General features: G+C 41.9%; 1 protein-coding gene across 4 annotated transcripts in view; it reads left to right on the top strand.

Moving 5' to 3' along the window:
* COL19A1 (collagen type XIX alpha 1 chain) overlaps positions 1–25,046 on the top strand; it is a 192,001-nt gene that overhangs the window by 147,986 nt on the left and 18,969 nt on the right. For all 4 annotated transcript variants that reach the window (XM_077926263.1, XM_077926265.1, XM_077926264.1 and 1 more), the window contains exons 22-41: positions 777–830; positions 1,571–1,660; positions 2,596–2,640; positions 2,732–2,809; positions 5,824–5,859; positions 5,950–6,003; positions 6,100–6,153; positions 6,980–7,021; positions 7,537–7,590; positions 9,239–9,292; positions 12,741–12,794; positions 15,269–15,322; positions 16,369–16,413; positions 16,650–16,700; positions 16,782–16,826; positions 18,165–18,191; positions 19,502–19,555; positions 20,201–20,245; positions 24,342–24,386; positions 24,482–24,544. In XM_077926263.1, coding sequence (XP_077782389.1) covers positions 777–830; positions 1,571–1,660; positions 2,596–2,640; positions 2,732–2,809; positions 5,824–5,859; positions 5,950–6,003; positions 6,100–6,153; positions 6,980–7,021; positions 7,537–7,590; positions 9,239–9,292; positions 12,741–12,794; positions 15,269–15,322; positions 16,369–16,413; positions 16,650–16,700; positions 16,782–16,826; positions 18,165–18,191; positions 19,502–19,555; positions 20,201–20,245; positions 24,342–24,386; positions 24,482–24,544 — 1,044 coding nt within the window. The remainder of the gene's footprint in view (positions 1–776; positions 831–1,570; positions 1,661–2,595; positions 2,641–2,731; positions 2,810–5,823; positions 5,860–5,949; positions 6,004–6,099; positions 6,154–6,979; positions 7,022–7,536; positions 7,591–9,238; positions 9,293–12,740; positions 12,795–15,268; positions 15,323–16,368; positions 16,414–16,649; positions 16,701–16,781; positions 16,827–18,164; positions 18,192–19,501; positions 19,556–20,200; positions 20,246–24,341; positions 24,387–24,481; positions 24,545–25,046) is intronic.

Below are 25,046 nucleotides of genomic sequence, written 5' to 3'. Positions count from 1 at the left end.
GTCGAAGGCAATGTAGTTTAGGCAAAACTGGGCAGGGTTTTTTTATTATTTTTGTAGCATTTTAATAATGTCACACTTTTTTTGATTACATCCTTTGAGTGTATAAAACCAACTGGGATTTTTCGTGCTTTGGGAGAAGACAGACAGATAGAAGAAACTGAGCCCAAGTAAATAATATCACAGGATTTTTAAGGAACCCCAAAGTATCAGTAGTGGTCATGGGGCCGAGCAGCATAGGACAACATTACTTACTTGGCTTCCCAATGTGGATGCTGATACTGGTAACCAAGAGGGAGAAGGTGACAGGGAAACTGGTACAATGTGGGTGCAACAGTAGGGGCATCTGATTGGCTATGCCACTGAACCATGCCAACTCCCCACTGGCTCACCCCTCTCGGTTACTGGCAGTGACCTCCACATTGGGGAGCCAGGTAAGTAATGCCAACCCACTGACTGCTACTGGAGAGCATATTACCAGTCCTTTAACTGTACACCTAAACCATGAGGAAATAGACCCACCCACTCCAAAATGGAAGAACTTTTCACTCTTTGAGTTACAGGATTTTAAATGGGTGTGCTCTTTGCTGGTTTTGAACACCTTCAAATAAGGCTGTGCTATATGGACAGCAAATGAATTTTTAGCAAACATTTTAATGTGGCTGCTATATAGGAGGAAAACTTTGGCAAATCCCACCATCTACTTAAAAGTAACCCTCTTTTAACTGGCCAAGTGACATAAAAACTTACCACCTTGGTCTTTCTTTTTAATTAACTAGGGCTTAACGGGAGAACATGGAGCACCTGGAAGACCAGGGATTAAAGGAGAAAAGGTATGTTTTGGTGATACAGAATAATAATCATTCTCAAATTAGGTGAAAGATTCCTAGGACTAACCTTTTGAGTGTAGCTGTCCAGGCTTTGTTATGAGCAACATCATCCAGTATAAATTATTGCTGCCTTCTCGTTACTGAACAGAATAGGGATTCACATTTGATGGCCAATTTTCCTGTTACTGCAGACTCATATCTGTATATCTATTGAACAGATATACAAAGCAGAACAGATATACAAAGCAGAAACATATCCCATTGTTTACTTCTGAGATCATTTACCAGTCTGCCCCAGAGCAGTGTATGTCATTAAAATAGGAAACAATACAATAGAAAAATAATAAATATAATGAAATAATTCAATATCTGCAGCACACAGGAGAAATTTAAAAAGCAGTACAGTATTCGTCAATTCTCTAAAAAAATAAAAATGACTTTAACAAACTGACAATTATCCATCCCTCCTCCAAAAGCCTGCCAAAAGAGGTCAGTATCATGAAGATGCAAGATCCACCTACTTAGGTGCTGCATTAGATGAGAAAGCTAAGGCCACTGTCAATATAGCTAGGAGGGTGCCATTTTTGAAGCAGTTAATTGTATTAGTAACATGAGTCCTGACAGCAGTTCAAGAAACGAAGATGTTACTAGTCATAATTCAAACCTCTAAGACAAAACATATTAATGAGACATTTCTAATTACTTTCTGTGACTTTACCATTGTTTTCATCTATATTGCATAGGGGGACTCTGGTGGAATCATAGGCCCCCCAGGGCCGCCAGGTTCTAAAGGTGACACAGGACCTCCAGGATCAAGCCTTCTAGGAAAACCAGTAGGTATCATAGAGTTACGTGGCAGAAGGGACCGTGAGATCCTCAAAACCAACTCCTGTCCCAAGGCAGGGCCTTTCGCATATGGGCACTTCAGATATAAACTCATATGTCAATTCAGAGTGAGCACGCCACAAGCAGAGTGGCAAAACTGTGACTGTGGAGCAGAAAGATCCCAAATGTTAGTAAAGTCACTTAAACAATGCAGAGAGAAGATGAATCCTGTTATAAGGATTTTGTTTAGGAAACTAAACAAAAATGGTGTATAATCTGAGGAGAAATAAACAGAAAGGGCCTGTACCTAGCAAGGAGGCATTCAACCAAACATATGGAGGAAAACTCCCTCAGAACTACAGAGCACATGCTACCTCAGCATCTGCTAACATCCTGCCGCTCTGCCTGGTTGCTAAGCAATACGACCTCCACCCATTCCCTCTCTTGGTTAGTTGACTTTAATGCTGCCAGAGGTACCCATTTAGTTGCACACAGAAATTGTCATTTTTTTCTTTCTACACTTAACATCTTGGGTCAGATTTCCAGGCTTTTGACCCTACTGTGTGTGGGTTTTTTTACTGGTTAGAATCACCTCCAAAACAGAAAACAGCCATTTTACAGCAAAGTATACAACATACCCTCCTGCCAACCTAGCAGTTCGAAAGCATGTCAAAGTGCAAGTAGATAAATAGGTACCGCTCCGGCGGGAAGGTAAATGCCGTTTCCTTGCGCTGCTCTGGTTCGCCAAAAGCGGCTTATTCGTGCTGGCCACATGACCAGCCATGTCGGCCAATAAAGCGAGATGAGCGCCGCAACCCCAGAGTCGGCCACGACTAGACCTAATGGTCAGGGGTCCCTTTACCTTTATATAATATATCATGGTTCCTTCACACACATGCTTTTGTTCATAGTAGATTTTCTTTTCTTTTATTTAAAAAATCAGGGACCAGCAGGCATTCCTGGAGCAGTTGGTCCGCGGGGGCCTAAGGTAGGGGAAACTGTTAGAATTCGTGTTTTTGCATTTCCCGAGTACTGAGTTCTTTTAAAGGTTCATAAACAATGGTTTGCTCCTTCACCAGGGTGAAAGAGGGCTGCCTGGAGTACAAGGGCCTCCTGGAGAGATGGGTCCAGCTGGAAATGGAACCCAAGGTCCTCCTGTAAGTACATCCCCTCCGCCAGCTTTTTGTGAAGTTCATGCAAGGCTAATAATGCCCTATGTATGTCACAATTACTGAGATGATACAACTTTGGTAGTGATCCTACATTTAATATGTGATTGGTGATGCACCATTTCCTTTCCACTGTACAGAACTTGGGCATTTTCCGAAGGGATGAAGTTGTTGCAGGGTTTGCATCCAGCAAAATCAGCTCATTTGTGCGAGGGGTCCGTTTGTACAACAGAAATTCCCTTCCCTGTCCTCTCCTCTGTACTCCCACCTCCTCCCAATCTCCTCTGAAGGGTTGGAGTTTTGGGGGGAAGAGGCGAGCAGGGTGGGGGTGGGAGTTCCATGTCGGAACTTGAAACCCTCACACAAATGGGACAATGCCATTTAATACATCCCCTCATAGTATTTCCAGGGTCACACTGCAGGGTATATAGTGTTTTGTTTAGTTTTATACCTTCTGGGATATCTTAAACAAGCAGCTATATAAATGCCTTCCTAATCTTGGTTTTGGGAATGGGAATGGAATTGGAAAGGAATGGAAAGAAAGGAGTTATGCATTGCTACATCACAGGGCAGGTAGCATGGTCCCAGGCTTTCTTCAGAGTGTAACCGTACCTAGAAGCACAGTGGCCTACTTTATGTTAGAGATTAAGGTGCATTAGGAACATATTGTCATTTGTCAGCCATTTGTTTGTTTGTTTACTCATTTACTTATAGTTGTATAGCACCTTTTTCGCCAAGGAGTGCAATGTGGTATACATAGTTCTCCTCTCTTCATTTTATCCTCACAACAACCCTGTGAGGTAGGGTTAGGGTTAGACAGAGAGCCAGTGACTGGCCCAAGGTTATCCAGTGAGCTTCATGGCTGAGTAGGCATTTGAACCCTGTTTTATTGTTTTAAGGTGTTTAATGTTTTCAAAAAATTATTCATTGCTGGTTTTGGATTTCAAATTGTATTGTAATCTACCATGGGACAACTTTTGTGTGTGAAGGCAGTGGGCATATGAAGGTCTTGAATACACACACACACACACACACACACACACACACACACAGAGTGGTACCTCGGGTTACATACGCTTCAGGTTACAGACTCTGCTAACCCAGAAATAGTACCTCTGGTTAAGAACTTTGCTTCAGGATGAGAACAGAAATCGTGCTCCAGCGGCAGCAGGAGCCATTAGCTAAAGTGGTGCTTCAGGTTAAGAACAGTTTCAGGTTAAGAATGGACCTCTGGAACGAATTAACTACTTAACCCGAGGTACCACTGTATATATATATATATAAATATGAACCTAGAAGTTTACCCCTCCTCCATTAGCTCACTGTAGTCTATATAACTGACTGAATGATGAAACAACTGGATCTCATTCCACCTGCTGAAGCACTGTGTGATCTTTTTATCTGGCTTTCAGTGGCTAGGGTTAACATACCATTTGGAGGTTTGGTTTTAGCATATAAAGCCTTCCAATATTTTTATGCTTTTGGTATTTTATAGGTTGTTGGGATTTTTGTTTTGTTTTTTAATCTGGTTACATGCCTTAAGGTTTCATGGGAGAACAATTTAAAAACACAAATCAAAACAAATGATCAATTTTTGCAATACATATCCTACCATGAGAGGAATACAACTGTGGCATCCAGAGTCTTGTGACCAATACATGATAGCTGGGGAATGTTAATCTTCCTACGCACTTCACAGGGGACAATTTTTCCTGAGGATCATTGATATATCATTTCAGTCTCCCCCACACACCGGCCTTCGTGTTTCAACATTGCCCCTGGCCTTTAATGTCGTAAACAGGGAAGATGGTCAAAATGTTAACTCCAGAGTATTTGATTTTACAAAAGGCCAGCAAGTATTGTGTTTCCCATGCTGTATCATCTTGCTAGTCAAATGTCACCATATTTGTCAATAAAGAAGGATAATAACCATGGTCCTGAACTGTGCTCTTAATTACAGGGATGCATTGCATACTTTGTTTGATGAAGCCAGCTTAATAAAATTTTATTCTGTTTAAATTAGGAGCAGAGGGCATAACTCTTGGAATAAATTGAAATAAATTACTGTAAATTCACATTCAGGGTTTGACGTGAATGTAAGCATTTTATTTAAAGTAGGCTTTAAAAAAAATTGTTCAGAAACTTCCAACATCTGCATTTCTTTAAAAGATTGTGCTGATTTCAGTTTTGTAAAATAAAATACAGTTGTCTTATGGATCTCATAGCAACAATAAACTTTGTAGCAATATAACTGTGTAGGTATTTGTGGATTAATTTTACTGGATGGCCGTCCAGTATATCCAGCCAAATATATGGGTCACTCTCATACTTGGCAAATTGCTTAAGTTTGGGGGGAAATGTGTTGGATATTATCTAAACCAGGCATAGGCAAACTCGGCCCTCCAGATGTTTTGGGACAACTCCTATGATCCCTAGCTAACAGGACCAGTGGTCAGGGATGATGGGAATTGTAGTCTCAAAACATCTGGAGGGCCGAGTTTGCCTATGCCTGATCTAAAGGATTGTTAAATCACACCCCAGGTGACCCTCCTCTCACTGGATCAGCAAGCAGAGGTGTTCATAATGACTGTATATTTCCATTTGAAATTTCTACCTCATGAGAATGAAAAGAGGGCTACCCTAGAGGACTGAAATGGGCAGAACAACAGTAGGCTTCATGCAGGCGCAGTCTCCTATTGCTTGGAGAAAACCCTAGGGATGAGGGGACTTAGGGACTTTCAGTCTTGGGAACTGATTTTATAGGGTAAGATTTACTGGGGATGGGCTGCTGTGCTCATTAGGCCTGACACTCAGCCAAGCCTGTGAAGATTGTGTTTTTGCTAAAAAAAGATTTACCTCCAACTTTGATCTGTGATTTACTACCAGCTCTCTCTATGAGAGTGCCTGAGAACTATAATCAAATGTACTAATGTATCACACTGCGATTCTATACCTGTGACTTGTATTTCTCTTTCATTCTCTCTCTCTCTCTCTCTCTCTAGGGTCTTAAGGGGCCTCCTGGGGCACCGGGCTTCCAGGTAAAATACAAAATGGGAAATTTAGGTGAGTGCTATTTATGCCTTTATCGTCCAGCTATTTCTTGATGACCCAACTTGTTTCCACCTCAGGGCTCAAGAGGACCTCCTGGGCTACCAGGTACTCCAGGAACACCAGGGATCGATGTAAGCACTAACTTTGCAAATGCTGCAATGGCAATTTGTATCCCTTGTCAAAGCCAAGAATGTAAAATACAGTACTTTTAATATATCTTTCCATAGGGTATTCCAGGACGTGATGGAAAGCCAGGACTCCCAGGGCCTCCAGGTGACCCAGTATGTATATAAACCAAGGCTCTAATACAAATGCACTTAAGGGTGAATATTGCAAATTTACCTAAAGAGCTGCAAGCATATGAAAGTTTAGGCTTATGTGTTGAATTAATTATAAATAGATCCACAGTTTCAATCACTTAGGATTTTGTTTGATTAGATGTGGGGAATCTTTGGCCCTCCAGATTTTGCTGAATTAGAACTCCAGTCAGCCCCATCAAGCATGGTCAGGGGTAATGGAACATGTCGTTCAAAAAGAATATAGTGCAGCAGTGTGGGAGTTGTAGTTCAGCAATGTCTGGAAGACGAAAGGTTGCCCACACCTGAGTCTGATGAACACTTGTACTGTTGTTACCTGTTCAAAACAGTTACTGTACTTGCATTTGAAAGGTCTAAATTATCTTAACAGGAACGCAAGTTCAGATGGCCCTTATAATGACCTTCCTAGCCGTCTCTTTTGCAGGACTCTTGATTGTACTACATATGGAACTACAATGCCTCTGATGGTGGAGGGAAAGTCAACAATGAGTTTCACGCTTTCCTGATGCAATTCAATTCTAGGCTAGATCTGCTGTTGGCTGTATTTTGAGCTTTGAATATTGCACTTGGGAATTTTGAATTTACAGTTGCAATTTATTTAATTTATTTGCACCTTAGACTTTCTTTTTTCTTTTTGTAGTATTTCCTGCCAGTATTTCCTATGTCAATCTATTTCTTTGGAGAGCTGCAGCACCCTCCTTTATTATTAAATATGGACAATGCATATAGTCATGTAAGATGCTTTGCAAGGGTGCTCTATTCCCTCCCTGATCTGTTTGTTTGTTTTCAGGTTGCTCTTCCTCTTCTTGGAGATATGGGTGCTTTATTGAAGGTAATTGTGTTTTCTGGTTCCCTGCTCTCTGCCGATAGTTGGCAAAACCACAGAGGCAATCAGTTTTGCAGTATCGATGCTAATCTACTCTTACCTATAGAGCCTAATTTTTATGTTTCTCCTCTGCTCTTTTGGTTTACCACCTGATGTAAGAAATCAGAAACCCTTGGCATATCTGGAATTAGCACATTATCATGGACCACCGGTATTCATTATTAAACTGAAGGAGATCACAGTGCTGGCAAGGCAATCTGCTTTCCATGTTGAAATCCAGCATATATATTTTTATTGCATTTATATCTCACCTTTTCCTCAAGGTGGTATATACATGATAATCCCTCTCCTCGTTTAATCCCCACAACAACCATGTGAGTTGGTTAGGCTGAGAGGGGAAAAGGAGAATGGCAGTCTTACCTGGCAGGGATGGCCATGGAGTTAAAAGTTACGGCTACCTTTGTGACAAGATGCATTACTACTTTTCTGAAAATATTCCCCACCATTTTCGTCTTCATTAGGGTGATCCTGGTCCAAGAGGTCCCCCAGGAATCCCAGGTAGAGAAGGGCCTAAGGTGAGTTCCTGAAGCAAGAACTCTGTGTAGCTTTCTGGTTAATGAAGATGCTGAGCATGGTTGCTTATTCATATTTTTTTTACGTTTTATTTCCATGTGCTGTATTTTGCAATATTGCAATTGCAGGTTGCTGTTGTTGTTTTAAAAAAATAAATAATAATGAACAGTTGTTTAGGTGTACTTGTTTGCCAAACAGTAATTAAAGTGCCCTCTGCACACACAAAACTGGAGCTGGAGGGACAATGATAAGACAATTCACTAATGCTGTGTCCCATTGAACTGGAAGTATCTAAGGGACTCAAGCCAAAAGGAGGAAGCTTCCATCAATTATACACTTGCAGCTGACTTGTACTGAACAGGACTTACTTATGTTTGTAGAATAAGTCTTATAGAAGGATATTGGCCATTGGAATGGGCTTTGCCAGATGATATAACATAGCACTTTGTTAAGTGGCATGTGGAAACACTGGTTGAATTCTGCTTTCGGGTGATTACAGAAAAGCAATCAATGCCTCAGCAGCACTAAAGAACTCTAATATTGTAGTAGCACACATAAAAAAGGTAAAGGGCCCCTGACAGTTAAGTCCAGTCGTGAACGACTCTGGGGTTGCGGCGCTCATCTCGCTTTACTGGCCAAGGGAGCTGATATTTGTCTGCAGACAGTTTTTCCGGGTCATGTGGCCAGCATGACTAAGCCGCTTCTGGCAAAACCAGAGCAGCACACAGAAATGCCATTTACCTTCCTGCTGGAGCGGTACCTATTTACTTGCACTTTGACGTGTTTTCAAACTGCTAGGTTGGCAGGAGCTGGGACCGAGCAACGGGAGCTCACCCTGTTGCGGGGATTCAAACCACCAACCTTCTGATCGGCAAGCCCTAGGCTCAGTGGTTTAGACCACAGTGCCACCCATGTCCCAGTAGCATACATACTCGTGCTAATTATAGTTCATTAGCATATATCCAGGCTCCAGAGTTTGACTCCATAACTATGTGAAGTTGGACAGTCTTAAACCTTTTCATTCTGTCTGAATGGATATTCCATAATTGTTGTTTTATTGGGTATTATTAGAGATGCATGCAATTTTTTTCCAGGGGGTACTCAAGGGTACGCAATACCGGCACTTCTTTTTGTCGTTGTTTGAAAGTGCGGCACTTACCATGAAGTTGTTACAGTGAGTACCAGCACCTCTCTTTTTTTGGTTAAAAAGTGTGACACTACTCTAAAAACTTCATGGTACCAGCAGCACCTTTTTCTAGAAAAGAAGCACTGGATGCAGGAATAACAATGTATGAAACTATCATATCTGTGTAAATAATTTTACAAGCTCATCTGCTTCATTCATCCATGTAAATATTTTGACTTCTTGTTACTCTGTTTTTCGGTACTAAAAACACAGTCTTGTAGAAGTGTACTCAAAAGTAAGTCTTACTGAGTTCAATGAGACTTACGTCTAGGTCAGACTGTATATCAGCCTTACATCTACAGCTAAATTTCTCAGTGAACTCAAATCATGCTGATACCAGGACCAAGGCATGCAATATCATCTCAGCCTTGTTCCATTTTTTCCAAATGCCTTGAGGGGGGTTTGTTGGATAAGGTTGTTTTTATAACCAGACCCTGCAATGACATCCAGCTCTTTGTTTCTAGGGAAACAAAGGTGAACGTGGATTTCCTGGGCTGCCTGGAGAAAAAGGTGATGAGGTAAAAACTCCTTCTGTTGCAATCGTAATTGTGTTTCCATTACTCAGATGTGAAGAGCCCTGCTAAGGTGTCCCATGGGCACCAAACCATTGAAGGGGCTTCTGAGAATGCACCTAGTTAGCACCTCCCCCTGGATGGCAACACTTGCCCCAGCAATGACCACCACCAATGCACAGTCGACGTCAGTATGGATCCCTCTGTGAAGCTATGAATCACGGTTATTCAGGGTTTGCACTGTTAGCCTACTGTGTACAATGTCTATGGTGAGCACTGCAGAAATTGCCAGGGCAAGAGGGTGGGGACCAGAAGATGTGTTTTGTGGTGGCCACTACCTGCTACTGTTTTGTGAAGGTTGGGCAGGGGTGTGATTTCATTTAATTTGGTTGGAGTCAGAGCATAGGGCTTGTAGATTTCATTAAATATCCTCATCTTTTGCCTCTGTCATTTGAGCATAGGTGGCATTGCTCAAATACGAGTTTCTGTGCTGCTCATTGAATACATGAACATCAACTGGTGGTGTTTAGCCAATGAGCTGGATGCATTTGGATTTGAGAAACAGATTTCCTTACACTGCCGCATGTATAAATATGACCTTGATACTATTAATATAGATTTAAAGGCAGATTTGACAATGGCTCTATGTTTTAAGGACAAATGGGCCAGCTACAGAAAGGGACACAGCTTTGTTATGATGTGTTGGTTGGATCCTTTCCGCTCAGCAAATGCAGCAGGTAATTCCAGAGACCTGACATCAAGCAATTCTTTAACAATACCTTACTACTGAGAACCAAGAGGCAACTGAGCAAGTAATAATAAAAAGGCCAGTTTATAATTGGCATTTAGTCTTTTAAGAGACTCCAGAGCAAGTTCATTCTGGGCAAAACTTTTTATTGGTTCAGTGGGGTGCCATATGGATTCGTTCAGTTACTAAGCAAGAGTCCTACTGCTGTGCAGTTCATCAGCTCCTTAGGCGATCCGGCACTTTTCAGTGGCTGTTACATTTTAGCAGTAGCTCTAGGTTAGTGCACTGTAAGTGGGTAAATTAATGCTACTTTCAGGAGATTACACTGCCAACAGTGATTTCATTAGTGGGTCTGAAAGGTACAAAGTTTCAGGAGCAACAAAGTGGGGTTGTACTTCAAGCCAATGTTGTAATGTATTGGGTTTCACAGAACTTTGGACAAACTTCACTGTCAGTTTCTTTTTAACAGGTGAGAGATATCTTAAAATGTAACATCTACTGTAACCTGTCTCTGAACCTACTTTTGCCTTATTTCTCTTTCTTTCTCTTAGCCTTTTGTTCTTGTTTTGGGGCTTATTCTCATCCAGGATAATAAAATATGTCCTTTTTACATTAGAGCAATTGGTATGGCTTGCACTAGTTTTTATGCTTTGTTGTTGCTGAAACAGAACGTTAGCCGGTGTGCCAAAATCTGGTGGCGCACACATAGCTTCTGCTTTTCTTTTTACTGTCATGCACAAACGCAGCATGTGGGAACCATGTACAAGCTCCAAACAAATGCTGCTCAGCCAGTGGTCAGGGGTGATGGGATTTGTAGCCTAGGAACATTTGGAGGTCCACAGGTTCCCATCCCTGTCGTAGACATGCAAGGTATGAGTACATATACTGTATAGGCAAAGGTTGCTTTACAATAGTTTTGTTAGTGAAAGGATTTCCATTTGCACAACAGAACTTCCCCTCCCTCTCTTCTCTCCCTGCACCCTTCCCAAATCTGCTCCCTAGGTGGTGTGTGAGGAGAGGAAAAAGAGGGGAGGTTCCATTGCACAAACATAAGTTCATAGAAAGGAATCGAAGAGTTGGAAGGTACCAAGAGGGTCATCTGGTCCTACCCCTTGCAATGCAGGAATCTTGCCCACAGCCATCCCTGGGTGGGTTCAAACCACCAACCATCTGGTTAACAACCAGACTTTGGATTTAGGAGCATTGGATACTGCTCCTAAAAAGCGTCCTGCAGAAATAATCCATCCTGCACACAGAGCATAATTGCATTACACACTTAAATTGATTTCACTATTTATTTGCAAGAATCTCTATACCACAACTGGGGGGGGGGGGAACTATCGTAGTGAACAGGATAAAAGGAACAATAAAGTTGCACTGTGTTGATATGTGGTTAATATATACCACATGAAACATCCAGCCTCCCCCCAAAGAATCTTGTGAATTGTTGTTTGAATACAGTCATACCTTGGATCCTGAACGCCTTGGTACTCAGACGTTTTGGCTCCCAAATGCCGCAAACCCAGAAGTGAGTGCTCTGGTTTGCAAATGCTCTTTGGAACCCAAATGTTCGACGGGACTTCTGCAGTTTCCGATTGGCTGCAGGAGCTTCCTGCAGCCAATCAGAAGCCACACTTTGGTTTTCGAATGCTTAGGAAGTCGAACGGACTTCCAGAACAGATTCCATTCAATTTACAAGGTACAACTGTATTCTCTATTGCAGATCCTCAACCGCACCTCATAGAACTAAAATTCCAAAGGTTCTATTGGAAAAAGGAAACACTGTCAAACGAGTCTGTCTGTCTTGACACTTCCTATTGTTTGTGAGGCAAAATGTAAAAGTTGTATGGAACAGTTTAGTTTTCACCCTCTGTGATGAAGCCAAATGTGTAGCTGTTTAAATTCATGCTAATAAATGTGCCATACTAGTAGATAGTCAAGTAAATCACTTTGAGAGCCTCTTTTGGGGCTATGAAATAGGATATTATTCTTAAATAAATAAATTTCCAAAACATAAAACAGATCCCTGTTCACTGAGTCAAAGAGAAATAGATACTAGGTGATTACATGTTGTGCCCCAGATCCATACTTTATTACTTTCTTCTTTATTAAAAAAGCACTAATGTCAAAAGAAATCAATACTCTAGTTACATACCTTAGGTATCAGAGAGCTACTTCAACTATCATCCATTATTGGCGGGTGGGGAAGCTGTTGATGTCCCGAAAAGGAAAAAGAACAACAATCTAAGCAAGACTAATCAAATGTATTTATTGTGCGACTTAATAAGTCATCACAATAATGCCAACATTATGTAATACACTTTATCAGCAGTTAAAAGAAGAGCCTTCAAAATGAAAACAATTAAATGAGAAATGCAGAGGAGACTTGTGATGCGGTGGCACGACCCTTGTATTTTGCATAAAAAGAAAGCTCTCCCTACTATACAGATTTAGACAGTAATCTGAAACACATTTTCCCTGGGAGAACATCCCAGTGAAAGCAATGGGGTTTGAGTAGACATGTGCAGGATAGCACTGTTAACTATTCCAAGTAATCCCAGTGAATTGAATAGAATATGCTGTTTAATGACAAGAATGCTATTTGCAAGGATGTACATATTTTAGAGAAAAAAAGGTCAGTGGTTCCATATTTTCACAAATATAGAAATATGTATGTGTATCATCTTTTATTTTTATTCATTTCAGGGTCTTCAAGGTATTCCAGGACTTCCTGGTGTAGCAGGGCCTTCTGGACCTTCAGTAAGTCTGTGCGCCATCCTTATCAATGAACTCATTGAGCACAGCATTGCTGCACCTGTTGATCAGGCTTTAACAGGAAGGGATTGTTCTAAATTGAGTGAAAGGACATTTCCAGATGACCTGTTTATTGAGCATCCATCCTGATTTGTTTGCGCAAACCTTGTGGGGGAGAATAGGCCACATAGGCTATTTATTGGGTTCCAATGCACTTTCCTCATCTCAAAAAGTCTGGGGGGTTGCAGGAGGTGAGGGGTGGACAGCTTGGCTGCACAACTTTAGTTGTGCAACCCGAATACCACCTAAAAGTAACTACAGTCAGTGTAGCAAGGCTGTTGTGTAGCAAGAGTGCTTGGTGGAAGAACCCAGGACCAGTATTTCTTAGTTATATAAACCAGAGCTGGGCTAAAAGCTTTAGAGAGCTTGTTAATCCAATTTAAACTCTCATACTCCAAAGCAGATAAAGAGATCTTCATGTGAAAGCAGACTTCCATGCATATCATTTTCTGGATTAGAAACACAGACATAAACTGGATACACATCAGAACACTGGTATCCTCTGCCCGCACTGCGTTGTTTCCAAATTGGCTGTGCATTCAAATGTGCATTTCCATTCATAGTCTGGGACAAGTAGATATGCATAAATACCGTTTTTATACATGACCTCCAATAAATTAAGACATTTGTTTGTGCAGAGTGCCTTAGCATTTAAGAGGACAGGTAACCTTATGTGAGTTTCTAGTCCCATAGACATAGTCGATAAGTGATATTCAGGCTGATTTTTGTTACTATTCCTCCTCCAACCTGCTTCTTTTTCTGATTAAGGCCACAATTTTGTCTTCAGCAGACCTAATGGGTTTTGCACAACAGTAACCCATAAAACAATGCTGTCCTGAAAACTCACATGTTAAAACTTAACATTATGTTGTGAAGAATCCCTGTTTTATTCATTGACCCTCCCCACTCCACCCCATTATATTTATTGTAAATATATGGATTGAATATGTGAAATAAGTCAAATGATGTATGGGCCAGTTTCAAATGCAACAAGAAACCATGGTTTGTTGTGAGCATGAGTGATTCCTGCAATATCTCCTGCTCTTCCTCCTCCTCCTTTTCTGTCCTTCGTTCATGAGGGGTAGAGGTTAGAAGCTTCAGCGTGTTGTGTTGTCCAAATATGTTGAGCTGTGCTTGTTCAATCCATTGTTCTTATATCAGGAATAGTTTATGGTTGCATCTGTAAGAAATGTTCGACCGCAACAACCATCTAAATATAAACTTTCTCCATCTCTCTGCCTCTCTCTTTTGCTCTTGAATGGGTGAGAAGAGGAGGGTAAAGACATAAGAGAGTTGCAGTTATCCAGATTGGGTCTCAGTACGTAGCTTGTGATGCACTATGCTACTTAGGTAATGTGGATCACCAAGGGCTTGCTAAACCTCCTATATAGGCTTCCTGTTTCAGACAATAAAGATAGGGCTGTCAGTCACTTGGCAGGCTACAATTCATAGCTGATGGGCCCCGTTTAGCTTGGTGAGTCATGCATTATGCAGACAAGTTGTAATTGTTATCACTTTCCTTTCCTTCATTGAGTTGTATTCAAACCAGCACAATGATGCTTGAGTAAGATGAATTCCCAGAGCTTCTCCCTAGTGCAGTTTCCAGTATGCATCAAAAAACCTTAAAAGCACTGAAGGGGAGCCTGAGATGTGGAATAGGAGGCTGCAGTGGGGTGGGGGAAATTGGGTAGAGGCAGATTTCATGAGTGGTGTGCCTTGATCCACAGGATGGACTTTCAGATGCTGCTCTGGTGTTGGACGTGAAATACTCCCTTTGCATGAGCATTGTTGCATTTCAGCTGCACTGGATACAACCCCCTGTTCTTAATTTAGCAACTGTAATGAACAACATTTCAACATTGGAGTTGTCATTCGAGCATCAACAGTGGTTTCAGAAAGGATCAATATCAAATGGTTGTAGGTAGCTTACTGCAGGGCAGAGGGTGTTATCAGAAGCATAGCTTTCACCCACTATATATATTTTTATAGTAAGCTTCACCCAACAGAGGCTCATCAGTGGGATATAGCAATTTATCAGAAGTATAATCTTGGGCAAAAAAAAGTGAATCCATTTAAAATGACCTTCAAAAAGTACAACTTGCAGAAACTGACTAAAACTATTTTAACACACACACACACACACACACACACACACACACACACACATATATATCCCTGCCTATTGAGATCAAGCAGTCACCTTTGTTGGACTCTTTTTGGCACCTGCTGAAAACATTCTTGTTTAGAAATTTGAGCTCATTTAAACCTGTTTTAGTATTTAAACTTTTGTATGTTGTGAATTTTCATTTATTCTGTTGTTTTATCTTTTTGTCAATGGATTTGAGGTATTTTACAATCAAGCAGTGTATACATTTTATGAAATAAATAAATGAATATAATAAAAAGTAAATGTTTTTCAGGGGGCTGTCGGAAGACCTGGACACCCAGGCTCACCAGGGACAAAAGGTGAAAAGGTATGTTATCCCTTTACATATTATATTTACACGCCTCAAACCATTTTGTTGTTAGCTTACTGAACTTCTTTTTTCTCGTAGGCTGTTTAATGAAAACAATATCAGTACAGTCTTTAATTTTGTTTAGATTGAAGGTTTTTGAAATGCCAAGAGTGAAGGTTTCAGTAAGACATATCAGTCACATTGCACATAAATATATATTGTATTCTGATTTCATCTAGTTAAAGGCACAGATTTAGCCAGGTAGTGATTTGAGTTTGACTGCATATGCACTTAGGGACGAAATCGACACCAAGACCCCCCCTTTTATTTTTGGGGTTCTAAAACACAGGTTTTAGAATCTTAACTTTAGAGTTCTCTGAAGATTTCAGCATCAACAGCACTTCTGGGACCTCCCACAGCCCATCTGCGGTTCTCATCTTTGTGTTAAGGAATTGAAGTTCAAGGCAACAGAAAACTGAGCTGCACAACGGAATGCTTATCCACAGCAATGTGTTCTATATTATAGATAAATCAACATCAGTGCTACTTGCTGCAGGAAAACAGCAACAACAATGAACCGCCTGTTTTTCTTTGATATGCTCCAAAGACAATTTTGTCAGCATGAATTGATGGTGGTTATTTTTTATATATAAAAAATTTAAAATATTATCTTCAACAGGGTATTCTCATCCTCCTTCCCCAGTCTTATTACTCTTTATAATAAGCTGTCAGCTAAATTCTGTGTTCTGCTAAGGAGCAGTCATAGATAGTACCTTGTAGCATTCACTAAGGGTTGCTATTGTGAACTCTGTCCCTGATGAAATTCTGCAAGGAAAGGAATGGAAGGCATTTTATGTCCTTTAGCTGTGGTGACTCACATTGCATAGATAGGCACCAGGCATTCTGGTTTATATTCAAACTTGAATTTTAAGTACAAGGCAACTAACATCTATGTTTGAAAGTACCTTTTGGGGGGGGTACTATTAAATATGGTCGTTGCTTACCTTGCTTGTACATATGTTGAAAAGAGATATTCATGGTGGGTTTTTTTTATTGCACTTCAGGGAAACGAGGGTATTCCTGGAAAACCTGGACCTCCCGGACCACCCGTAAGTGAAATATATGATACTGCCAATAGCTGGGGGTCCTAAGCATGTTTTTGCAGAAAAATGCTGTACCTCACTGATTCCTGAGACTTGAAGCAGCGCAACTGATTTATTGTGGCCCGAACCTCCATAGGAAAGGCTCTGTTTTCATGTTGATGCACCAGCTAGAATTTTGTGTGTGTGTTTGTGCTTTGTTGGAGATTAGAGTTTGTTATCCTTTCTTTTCTTCACTTTTTCAGGGTGTGCCGTACAATGAAGGAAATGGCATGAGCAGCCTATATAAACTACAGGTATTTTATGGTCTGTGGTCTAGTATTCTGCAGTTGTAGTCACTTTGCATGGATTCAAACGCAGTGTTTCTCCCACTGTAGGGGGGTGCCAATGTTCCCACATACGCTGGTCCACCTGGGGCGCCTGTAAGTATTGCATTACTTTAGTCTTTGATATGAATATAGTGTCTCAGTGCTGACCTATGTGTATTTCCTCAGAATGACTGCTCCCCGCTTAAAACGGGGGGTGCCCTTTGCGTGGACGCGCGCAGCCCCTAGATCTGGAACAGCTCCAACAGCATAGGCTTGGCTTTGCCTTCCCTCAGGTGGGATACCTGGAGGTCTCCGCCTACCTCAGTCAGTTGTCCAATCCCACCTGGGGGAAGCGTTGCCAAGGAGACCAGGCCAGGTAGGGGAGGGATTACCTGCCCACACAATAGAGGATCTTACCTGGGAATCCTCACTTGGCTCCAGAGGTTCTCCCACCCTACCCACCCTCAGTTAATGTCTTATTTTGCAGGTTAACTTTTCTTCACAGGTTTTGCAGGATAACTTTTCTTCACAGGTATGCGGGCGCTGCTACGTTAAGGTCGCTGTTAAAGGGCCAGAAAGGAATTTCCCTGCATTGGCAGGTTTTGCCTTTCCCGTAGCAAAACGTCACAACTTTGGCGGTATCAGGCCTTGGGCAGAATCCTTTAGTCCATCTTCCTCTTTGCGGCGGCGATACCAGGTTCCCCGTTAAAGGGGTTTCTGAAGGGAGCCTTTGACCGTACGCCGAAAGGTCGTCATTGCTCTCCCCTGCGGTGGTGGCGTAACGGGGGCGGCTATCTCTGCTTGAACATATGTTCTCCAGAGCCAGCCGATCCCCCCCCCCACACTGGATAACCCTGATGCTCCCTAGGTCCCCGGCTGGGGACTGGGGAGGGAGAACGCCCAATGCCTGAGCCAAGGTCTACCCACATTTGAAATTTAATAAAGTTGTGGCCAATTTAATCCCATAGCACGTTGTCTTGAGTCGTTATTCCACATGACAGGGGGGACCGCTTGGGATCTGGGGACTCCGCCTGTCCACGCAAATAAGTCCTGCTGAATTCAACAGGACTTGCTCCCATGTAGGTGTGCACAAGATCGAAGCCTAAAACTACATTTCAAAAGTTGCACACAAATGCTTCTTTCTTTCTTTCTTTCTTTCTTTCTTTCTTTCTTTCTTTCTTTCTTTCTTTCTACAAGCCTGATATAAGGAAACGGGGATAATTCATTTTACTAGAATAGACGTGGTTTCCTTTATGATTTCCCTTTGTATTTTGGAGCAGCAGGGTCAGCTGAAATGCCCTTCCAGGCATTCTCAGGTTTCCATCTGGTCAATGCCTAAGGTGGAGACTGCCTAAGGTGGACCTTGTGTCCCAGCGTGGAAGAAAGGAAAGATAGAAACGTAATACAATAAATAAATAATATATTTTGCGAACACGTTTCTTTGTCTTTCAGGGCCCAAAAGGTGACACCGGAGCAGTGGTATGTAACTGGTTTAAATGTATCTTAAATATCTTATAGGATGGGTGTTCACTAATCCCCCCCCCCCCCGCAACCAGCCTGGTTTCAAATTCATTTTCTAATTCAGAAGAAAAAAATTATTAGTATTTATTCGAACTCTGCTACCTATTTCCTTTTGGTACAGCGAGGCTTAACTTTGTTTACAGAATGAAACAATACTTACTATTTTTAATTACCACTTGTTGAGAGGTATTATGTGAGGAAATTGAATAGAGCTGGGGACTGGTGGATACATGATCCTCTTTATTGTGGTGTGTTTCCCCCCCCCCCCCCGCTTTTTTTAACCTAATGCTACTTAACCTTGTTGCAACTCAGGTTAGATTTTACATCTGTAACTTGGAACCATAGCAACGTTAAGTATACACCCCAAAACCTCTATCTAGTAACATTGGTGATTTAAGAATGTAGCACTGCTTATTAGGTAGAAATAAGAAATAGGAAGGATGTCTGATGCAGAGACAGGGGTACTTACCTAAAACAGAGTTTTCCACTCCCAGTGAAAGGTCAGCAGGTTACTTTCCTAGTTACTCCAGCTGCAAAATTCAGCTAAGGTTCTCTTTCAAGTTTCCCTTTGTTTGGGAGCTAGGAATTTCTTTCCTTTCAACACCTGTACTTTCGAGCTTGGCAAGTATGTGAACCTCCCAAAAGGTTGCTGCCTGCCTTCGACAACCATACTTTTTACTGAGGGATATGCTCACAGGGTTCTTAAAATAAGTGTGTTATCCATTTTTCCAGCTGACAGCACATACCCTCAGAGGCTTAGCACTCACTGAGGTGGTAAACAAGCCTTTTTCAGGCTGCAGGGGAGGGCTTTCATAAATGAATATTCCATACAAAAAAAGAAGAAGAAGGATAGAGCCCTTTTCCTTGACAGGGAATTATTTGTATGGAAAAACATTTACTCCTTGGAGCCTCTACCTGTAGTAGTACTGGCCAAACACTGATTTGCAGCCTCTGTGAGAAGTAGCTTTCTGTCATTGGATCGAAATCAGGTTTAAGAGCTGACCTTGATGAAGCATACTCATCAAATGATTCATCCATCCCTGACTAGGACTTTTAATCAAAACTGAAATGTTTATTTAGAAAATAAGCACAATCCGAATCTGGGAGCAATTTTTATTCTCAAGTCATTAGAACACTCAATAGGGTAAAAATTGCCACCTCCAAGTAAACAGCGTGGTTAGCAGCTTGTGAAATACTCTGAAATTGGATGCTTAACTTTATTTACTGAGGATGTAGAACTTTTCAGCAATAATCTTCTTCTTTACAAGGGAGAACCGGGTCCAATGGGACTGCCAGGATTAGAGGGACTTCCTGGAGAAAAGGTAGGATTTCAATAATTAAACCTGACCTGTTTCTTTTCACTACGTGTTTTTATGCATTCGTGATTGACACTGATCACTGTTGAGAAGAAAGGGTAAGTAAAGGTCACAGAGCTAGGTGTCCTTGAGCGTTTGTTTTAATTAAATTTAATAGTCTCCAGACACAAAAAGCATAACATCCTTGAGCTTTAGATTATGGTTTGCGTGTGTGTTTCGTTTGTATTTCCATGGTGGGAAAATCAGAGGCTACAATCTGTCTCAGTTCATATGTAATTCTAAGCCAAACAATCAGCTTATGGTTTATCTGGACTCTGGAGCAAGTCAACTACAAGTCTGTTTTTGGATGACAAATGAAGCCAACCCATGGCTTAACCCTGCATAGATTGATTGGCAGCAGGATGGCCAAAGTGAGATGAGAGTACAGTGACCACAGTCTCCTCTCTGGGAATCCACATGTTCATGTGTTCATGCTAAGCTGTGGTTTGGCTTTGTGTTACATGCAAACTGGGTGAGTATTTACTGGGATTATTTGGCCTAGTACTCTTGAAACTCATTATGCCTTCTTGCCTCCCATAGTCTCTCATGCACCTGATCATGCATGCGCCTTGAAATCAGATCATTATTTCATTTTAATTTTTAATTTCTTAGGGAGACCGCGGACCAGCAGGTCCTCCAGGAGTTCCAGGAGTACCTGTAAGTATAGTCCTAAAGATGCTGTCTTAATATTGAGAGAAATAACGTTAATTGTACATGGAATAGGTGGTAAAGTTTGCTAGAAAGTGGCATGTATGAATTGGCGCAAACAGAGGCCTCCATTGTTGCACGCACACACAGTCCCTGTGCTTACACTTTGCTTTTCTTTTTGCACAAGTGGTGAAACAAGGCCACAATTGACCGTGCCTCCCAGTTACAATGTGAATCAGGAATTATGATTAATGATTTGCAAACAAGCCAAATTCTTAAGGCCACTTTATGGCCTTTCACCTCAACAAATAGAGTGCAACTGCTTTTCCACTAACATTCGCTCCCCAAGTCACTCCCCCTTCCTCACTGTAAAGCTCCATGTGTGTTTGGAATCCTGGTGGGGAGAGAGTGGTGTGTTGGAAAATTTGGTGAAAAGATACAGTAAATGGAGAAAGGGTTAAGCATTGTGATCACCCAACACTTCCACTTCAAATCCCACTCTCAAAGCTCCAAAGCAACCATCAGCCTTTCATTACATGTATCTGTGTATAGCATATAATTAGGCACTTTAGGATATTAACATTCTGTGACCTTTATCCTTCTTTCCCTTGATCCATTTCCTTCCTAAGAGCCCTTCTTTCTTTGTTACTCCTCTCTGCCATTGTTCCTCAAGTCCCTGCCTCCATCACCTGCACCCATCACCACTTTTCATTCTCAAACCTCAGCCCTTCTCTATGTCACAAGTCATACCAGTGTAGGGGAGCAGATCACTGGCAGCTGGGTGGTAACACACCCAGTTTTGTGCTTAATTATATTTGTCCCAGGGGTGACCTTCATAAACCAGCGATTGAAAAAAACACGATATAAGCTGCTTCTGAAAATATTAGAATTTGAGAGAAATCCATTTTAGGGTATGGGCTGATTCTTTCTTAGAAGCCAGGCCCTGTCCAGTTTTGAAAGGTAATGTAACCTGAGAGTTGGTGTGGTAGCGGTGGCTTGTTTGTTTTTAGATTTTGTAAAATGGCATCCTCCCCGACATTTCGTAAGGCGAAAATGCGCACATGTGAGGTCATAGTGTTGCAAGTTTCTCTGACACTGCAAGCAGCTGCCAGCGAAGTGGAGGGTCAAATAACTGATTGTGGCATTACAGTGGTACCCCGGGTTACATACGCTTCAGGTTACATACGCTTCAGGTTACAGACTCTGCTAACCCAAAAATAGTGCTTCAGGTTAAGAACTTTGCTTCAGGATGAGAACAGAAATCGTTCTCCGGCTGCGCGGCAGCAGCAGGAGGCCCCATTAGCTAAAGTGGTGCTTCAGGTTAAGAACAGTTTCGGGTTAAGTACGGACCTCCGGAACGAATTAAGTACTTAACCCGAGGTACCACTGTACAATTAGCATAGGAGATGTTTTGGAGAAGCGAGAAGCATAAGACGCAGAGCTGTGGTTTTTAGCAGTGGCCGCACAGTGGCTACAATGTATAGTTGCAACCTAAGTCCCTAGAACTGGGGTAGGGAACCAAGGGCTGCATTCCCTTAGGGGCAAATATTCAGGGGCCACTTGCCAGTGGTAGCCGGGGTCATGGGCTAAAGTGGGTGGAGCAATATATTACTTATGTTTATAGGCTGCATTCTAGACATATAAAAACCAGACATTTCTACACTTACACCATCTCTGTATCCTGAATCCAGTCAAGGACACATTCCAGACAGGCAAAATATCTTGCAGAGAGTGCCGAGTCAGGCAAAAGCACTTGAGTAAGGTGTGTGGCCTGGGGGAGAGACCCAAGAACTGAGCAGAGGTGCAGCATTTGGCCCCCAGGCTTGAGGTGCCCCACCCCTCCTCTAGAAATCCCTTTAGAAACCCTCAAAAGGCTTTGGTGTAGATAAAAGTAAATCCACTGACGTTTTGATTTGCGTATTCATGGTCCAATGGGAAAGAAATGCATGATTTGTTATTTAAACAAAGAAACAAAAAAAACCTGCAGTCTCTGTTGAAAAAAGAGCCATTGAAGCTTTAGGATAATGAAGTAATTTTATGCAGATTAACTTATTACTCTTGGAAGAGCTCCCGTGCAGTTCAGGAATTGCTTTTTAATTATGAAAGTGTATCATGATTTTTTAAAAAAGGCAGCCAGTAGTTTATACAATTTTCATTAAGTGCTTTTGTGAACCCATTCAGTTTACTGTCTAGTGAAGAACAAAAGATACTAAATAGTTTAATTTTGGAAACCTCTCTAAAATAGTTAAATATCCTGAAGAAATAAGGTAATTTATCTACTCTGGCTAAGATTAAATTTATACACTGCCTCAGACATTAAAGATCAGTAGTGAAGCAGACCCTTAAAGGTAAAGGTAAAGGTACCCCTGCCCATACGGGCCAGTCTTGCCAGACTCTAGGGTTGTGCGCCCATCTCACTCAAGAGGCCGGGGGCCAGCGCTGTCCGCAGACAAGCGAGCCAGCATCTGGCGAGCCAGAGCAGCACACGGAACACCGTTTACCTTCCCGCTGGTAAGCGGTCCCTATTTATCTACTTGCACCCGGGGGTGCTTTCGAACTGCTAGGTTGGCAGGCGCTGGGACCGAGCAACGGGAGCGCACCCCACCGCGGGGATTCGAACCGCCGACCATGCGATCGGCAAGTCCTAGGCGCTGAGGTTTTACCCACAGCGCCACCTGTGTCCCCTGAAGCAGACCCTTAGGTTAACCACAAATGTTCATTCCTTACGGGTTTCCTAGTGGATATGTCCAATGTCTTGCTCTATAGTAGAAATATTGTCAAGCATTCTGACAAGGATGCTCACATCAACCTTGTTATGCTTTTTAATAATCAAGTCCAATTAATACAAAGACAGGTGCTACCCATTTGCACTTGACAACTTCCCTGTCTTGTTCCTTGTTGACTTCTGCCATGCAGATCACCTCACTAACTCCAGTGTCTTCTGCCTTTGGCCTGTGACCAGACTTACTTCTCCAATTGGCATGTCCTCTCTCTCTCTCTCTGCTTTCTCTAAGAACTGCATTGTTTTGGAAATCTCTCTATTGTAGAATTCCTCTGCTCAAATCATCACCTGGTTGCTTTCAACATCTGCGTCTTGTTGCTTCTGTGGCCTCTCAGGCTGTTGAACACCTTTGGAGTAAACTCCCCATACATTGACAGCTGTCAAGGAGAAAGGGTCTTACTTAGTTTTCTCTCTGAATTACTAACCTTTCATGGAGTTCTTTCTTGATAGTACAGTGGTACCTCAAGTTAAGAACATAATTCGTTCCAGAGGTCCGTTCTTAACCTGAAACTGTTCTTAACCTGAAGCAGCACTTTAGCTAATGGGGCCTCCTGCTGCCACCGCGCCGCCGGAGCACGATTTCTGTTCTCATCCTGAAGCAAAGTTCTTAACCCAAGGTACTATTTCTGGGTTAGCGGAGTCTGTAACCTGAAGCGTATGTAACTTGAAGCGTATGTAACCCGAGGTACCACTGGATAAAGTAGGAAATAGTAACAATCTTACAGTGTAGCAGCTGTTCTCAGCCGGAGTGATGAGACATCCAATATGCTGGATATATCAAGCACAAGTCTTGGGGCCCTAGGTGGTTCCTCCTTTCCCTGCCCACACAGGACAGCACTTTCTCTTCTGCTTTTCTTCTTCAGTGTTCTTTTGTTCTTATTCTCTCTTTATTCCTTCTTGGATTAACACAACACTTTTTCTCGTGTCTCATTCCCCCCCCCCTTCCTCAAAAATAAAATGACATTCAAGTCCCTGAGAGGACCAGTGACATCATAATGCTTCATTATGATGTGAAATGTCACCAGCACCTGCAGTCAGTATGTAGTCCTCTCCTTAAGTACCACTGATCTGAATTCTTCATTTTTCTCCTTTGACCCAAGTAGACGCTTTCAGGGTGGGAGGCTGTATTTGCCATCTGTCTCGAGCTTTGTCAGAACTCACAGGGTTGGCCCAAACACCTATCACGTGTTTCCCATGGTTGTTGGTAGATATAACTTGGCATATTGGGTATCTTATTCACCTTACCTGGTAAGAACATTCCAAGTGAATAGTCAATGTTCCTTTTCATAGTCTTAATAATCTTTTTTTTCTTAATTTCCACAGGGAAAGCATGGTGCTCCAGGACCACCAGGGATCCCTGGTGAACCAGTAAGTGCACGTATCTTTGAGTGCTTCCGTGCAGTACACTGGCATGCTTGTTTTCTTCAGTTGTCAGAAATGTGTTATTCTTTTGTTACCTTTAGGGTGAAAGGGGCCCTGTTGGAGATATTGGCTTTCCTGGACCAGAAGGGCCAGCTGGAATACCAGTAAGTAATTCAGCATACTACATGCTAGTACAGAATTTCTCAAACTTGGATCTCCAGCTGTTTTTGAACTACAGTTCCCATCATTCCTGACCATTGGTCCTGCTAGCTATGTATGATGGGAGTTGTATTCCAAAACCACCATTTTCCTTTCAGTGTGTCTCCATCCCCGTGTTATTCAAACTTCTTCCATTGTTTAAAACAGCCACTTTTTTCAGTGTTTCTCCCTTCTCACTGTACTCAAACTTTTTCTCCCTCTTCTATTCCTCAACTGCCTCATGTGTGAGAGACAAAGAATGTGGAGCCCTCAATATGCCATAGTTTAACCTAAGACGTTGTTTAACTGCCATTTTGCTTCAACCCTGCTTTATTCAAACTTCTGCCGTTGTTTTAATCAACTACATTCCCCCCACATTATCTCTCCCTTCTCACTCACATGCCAGTCATATACAAGATATGTATAGCTTATAAGAGACCAAAAGTATTTTGTAATAGAAAGATCCTT

Source organism: Podarcis muralis, chromosome 3, assembly GCF_964188315.1.
Source record: "Podarcis muralis chromosome 3, rPodMur119.hap1.1, whole genome shotgun sequence".
In the NCBI taxonomy this organism is placed as follows: Eukaryota; Metazoa; Chordata; class Lepidosauria; order Squamata; family Lacertidae; genus Podarcis; species Podarcis muralis.
Note: the sequence above shows the minus strand (reverse complement) of the source record. Positions and strands in the feature narration are given on the sequence as shown.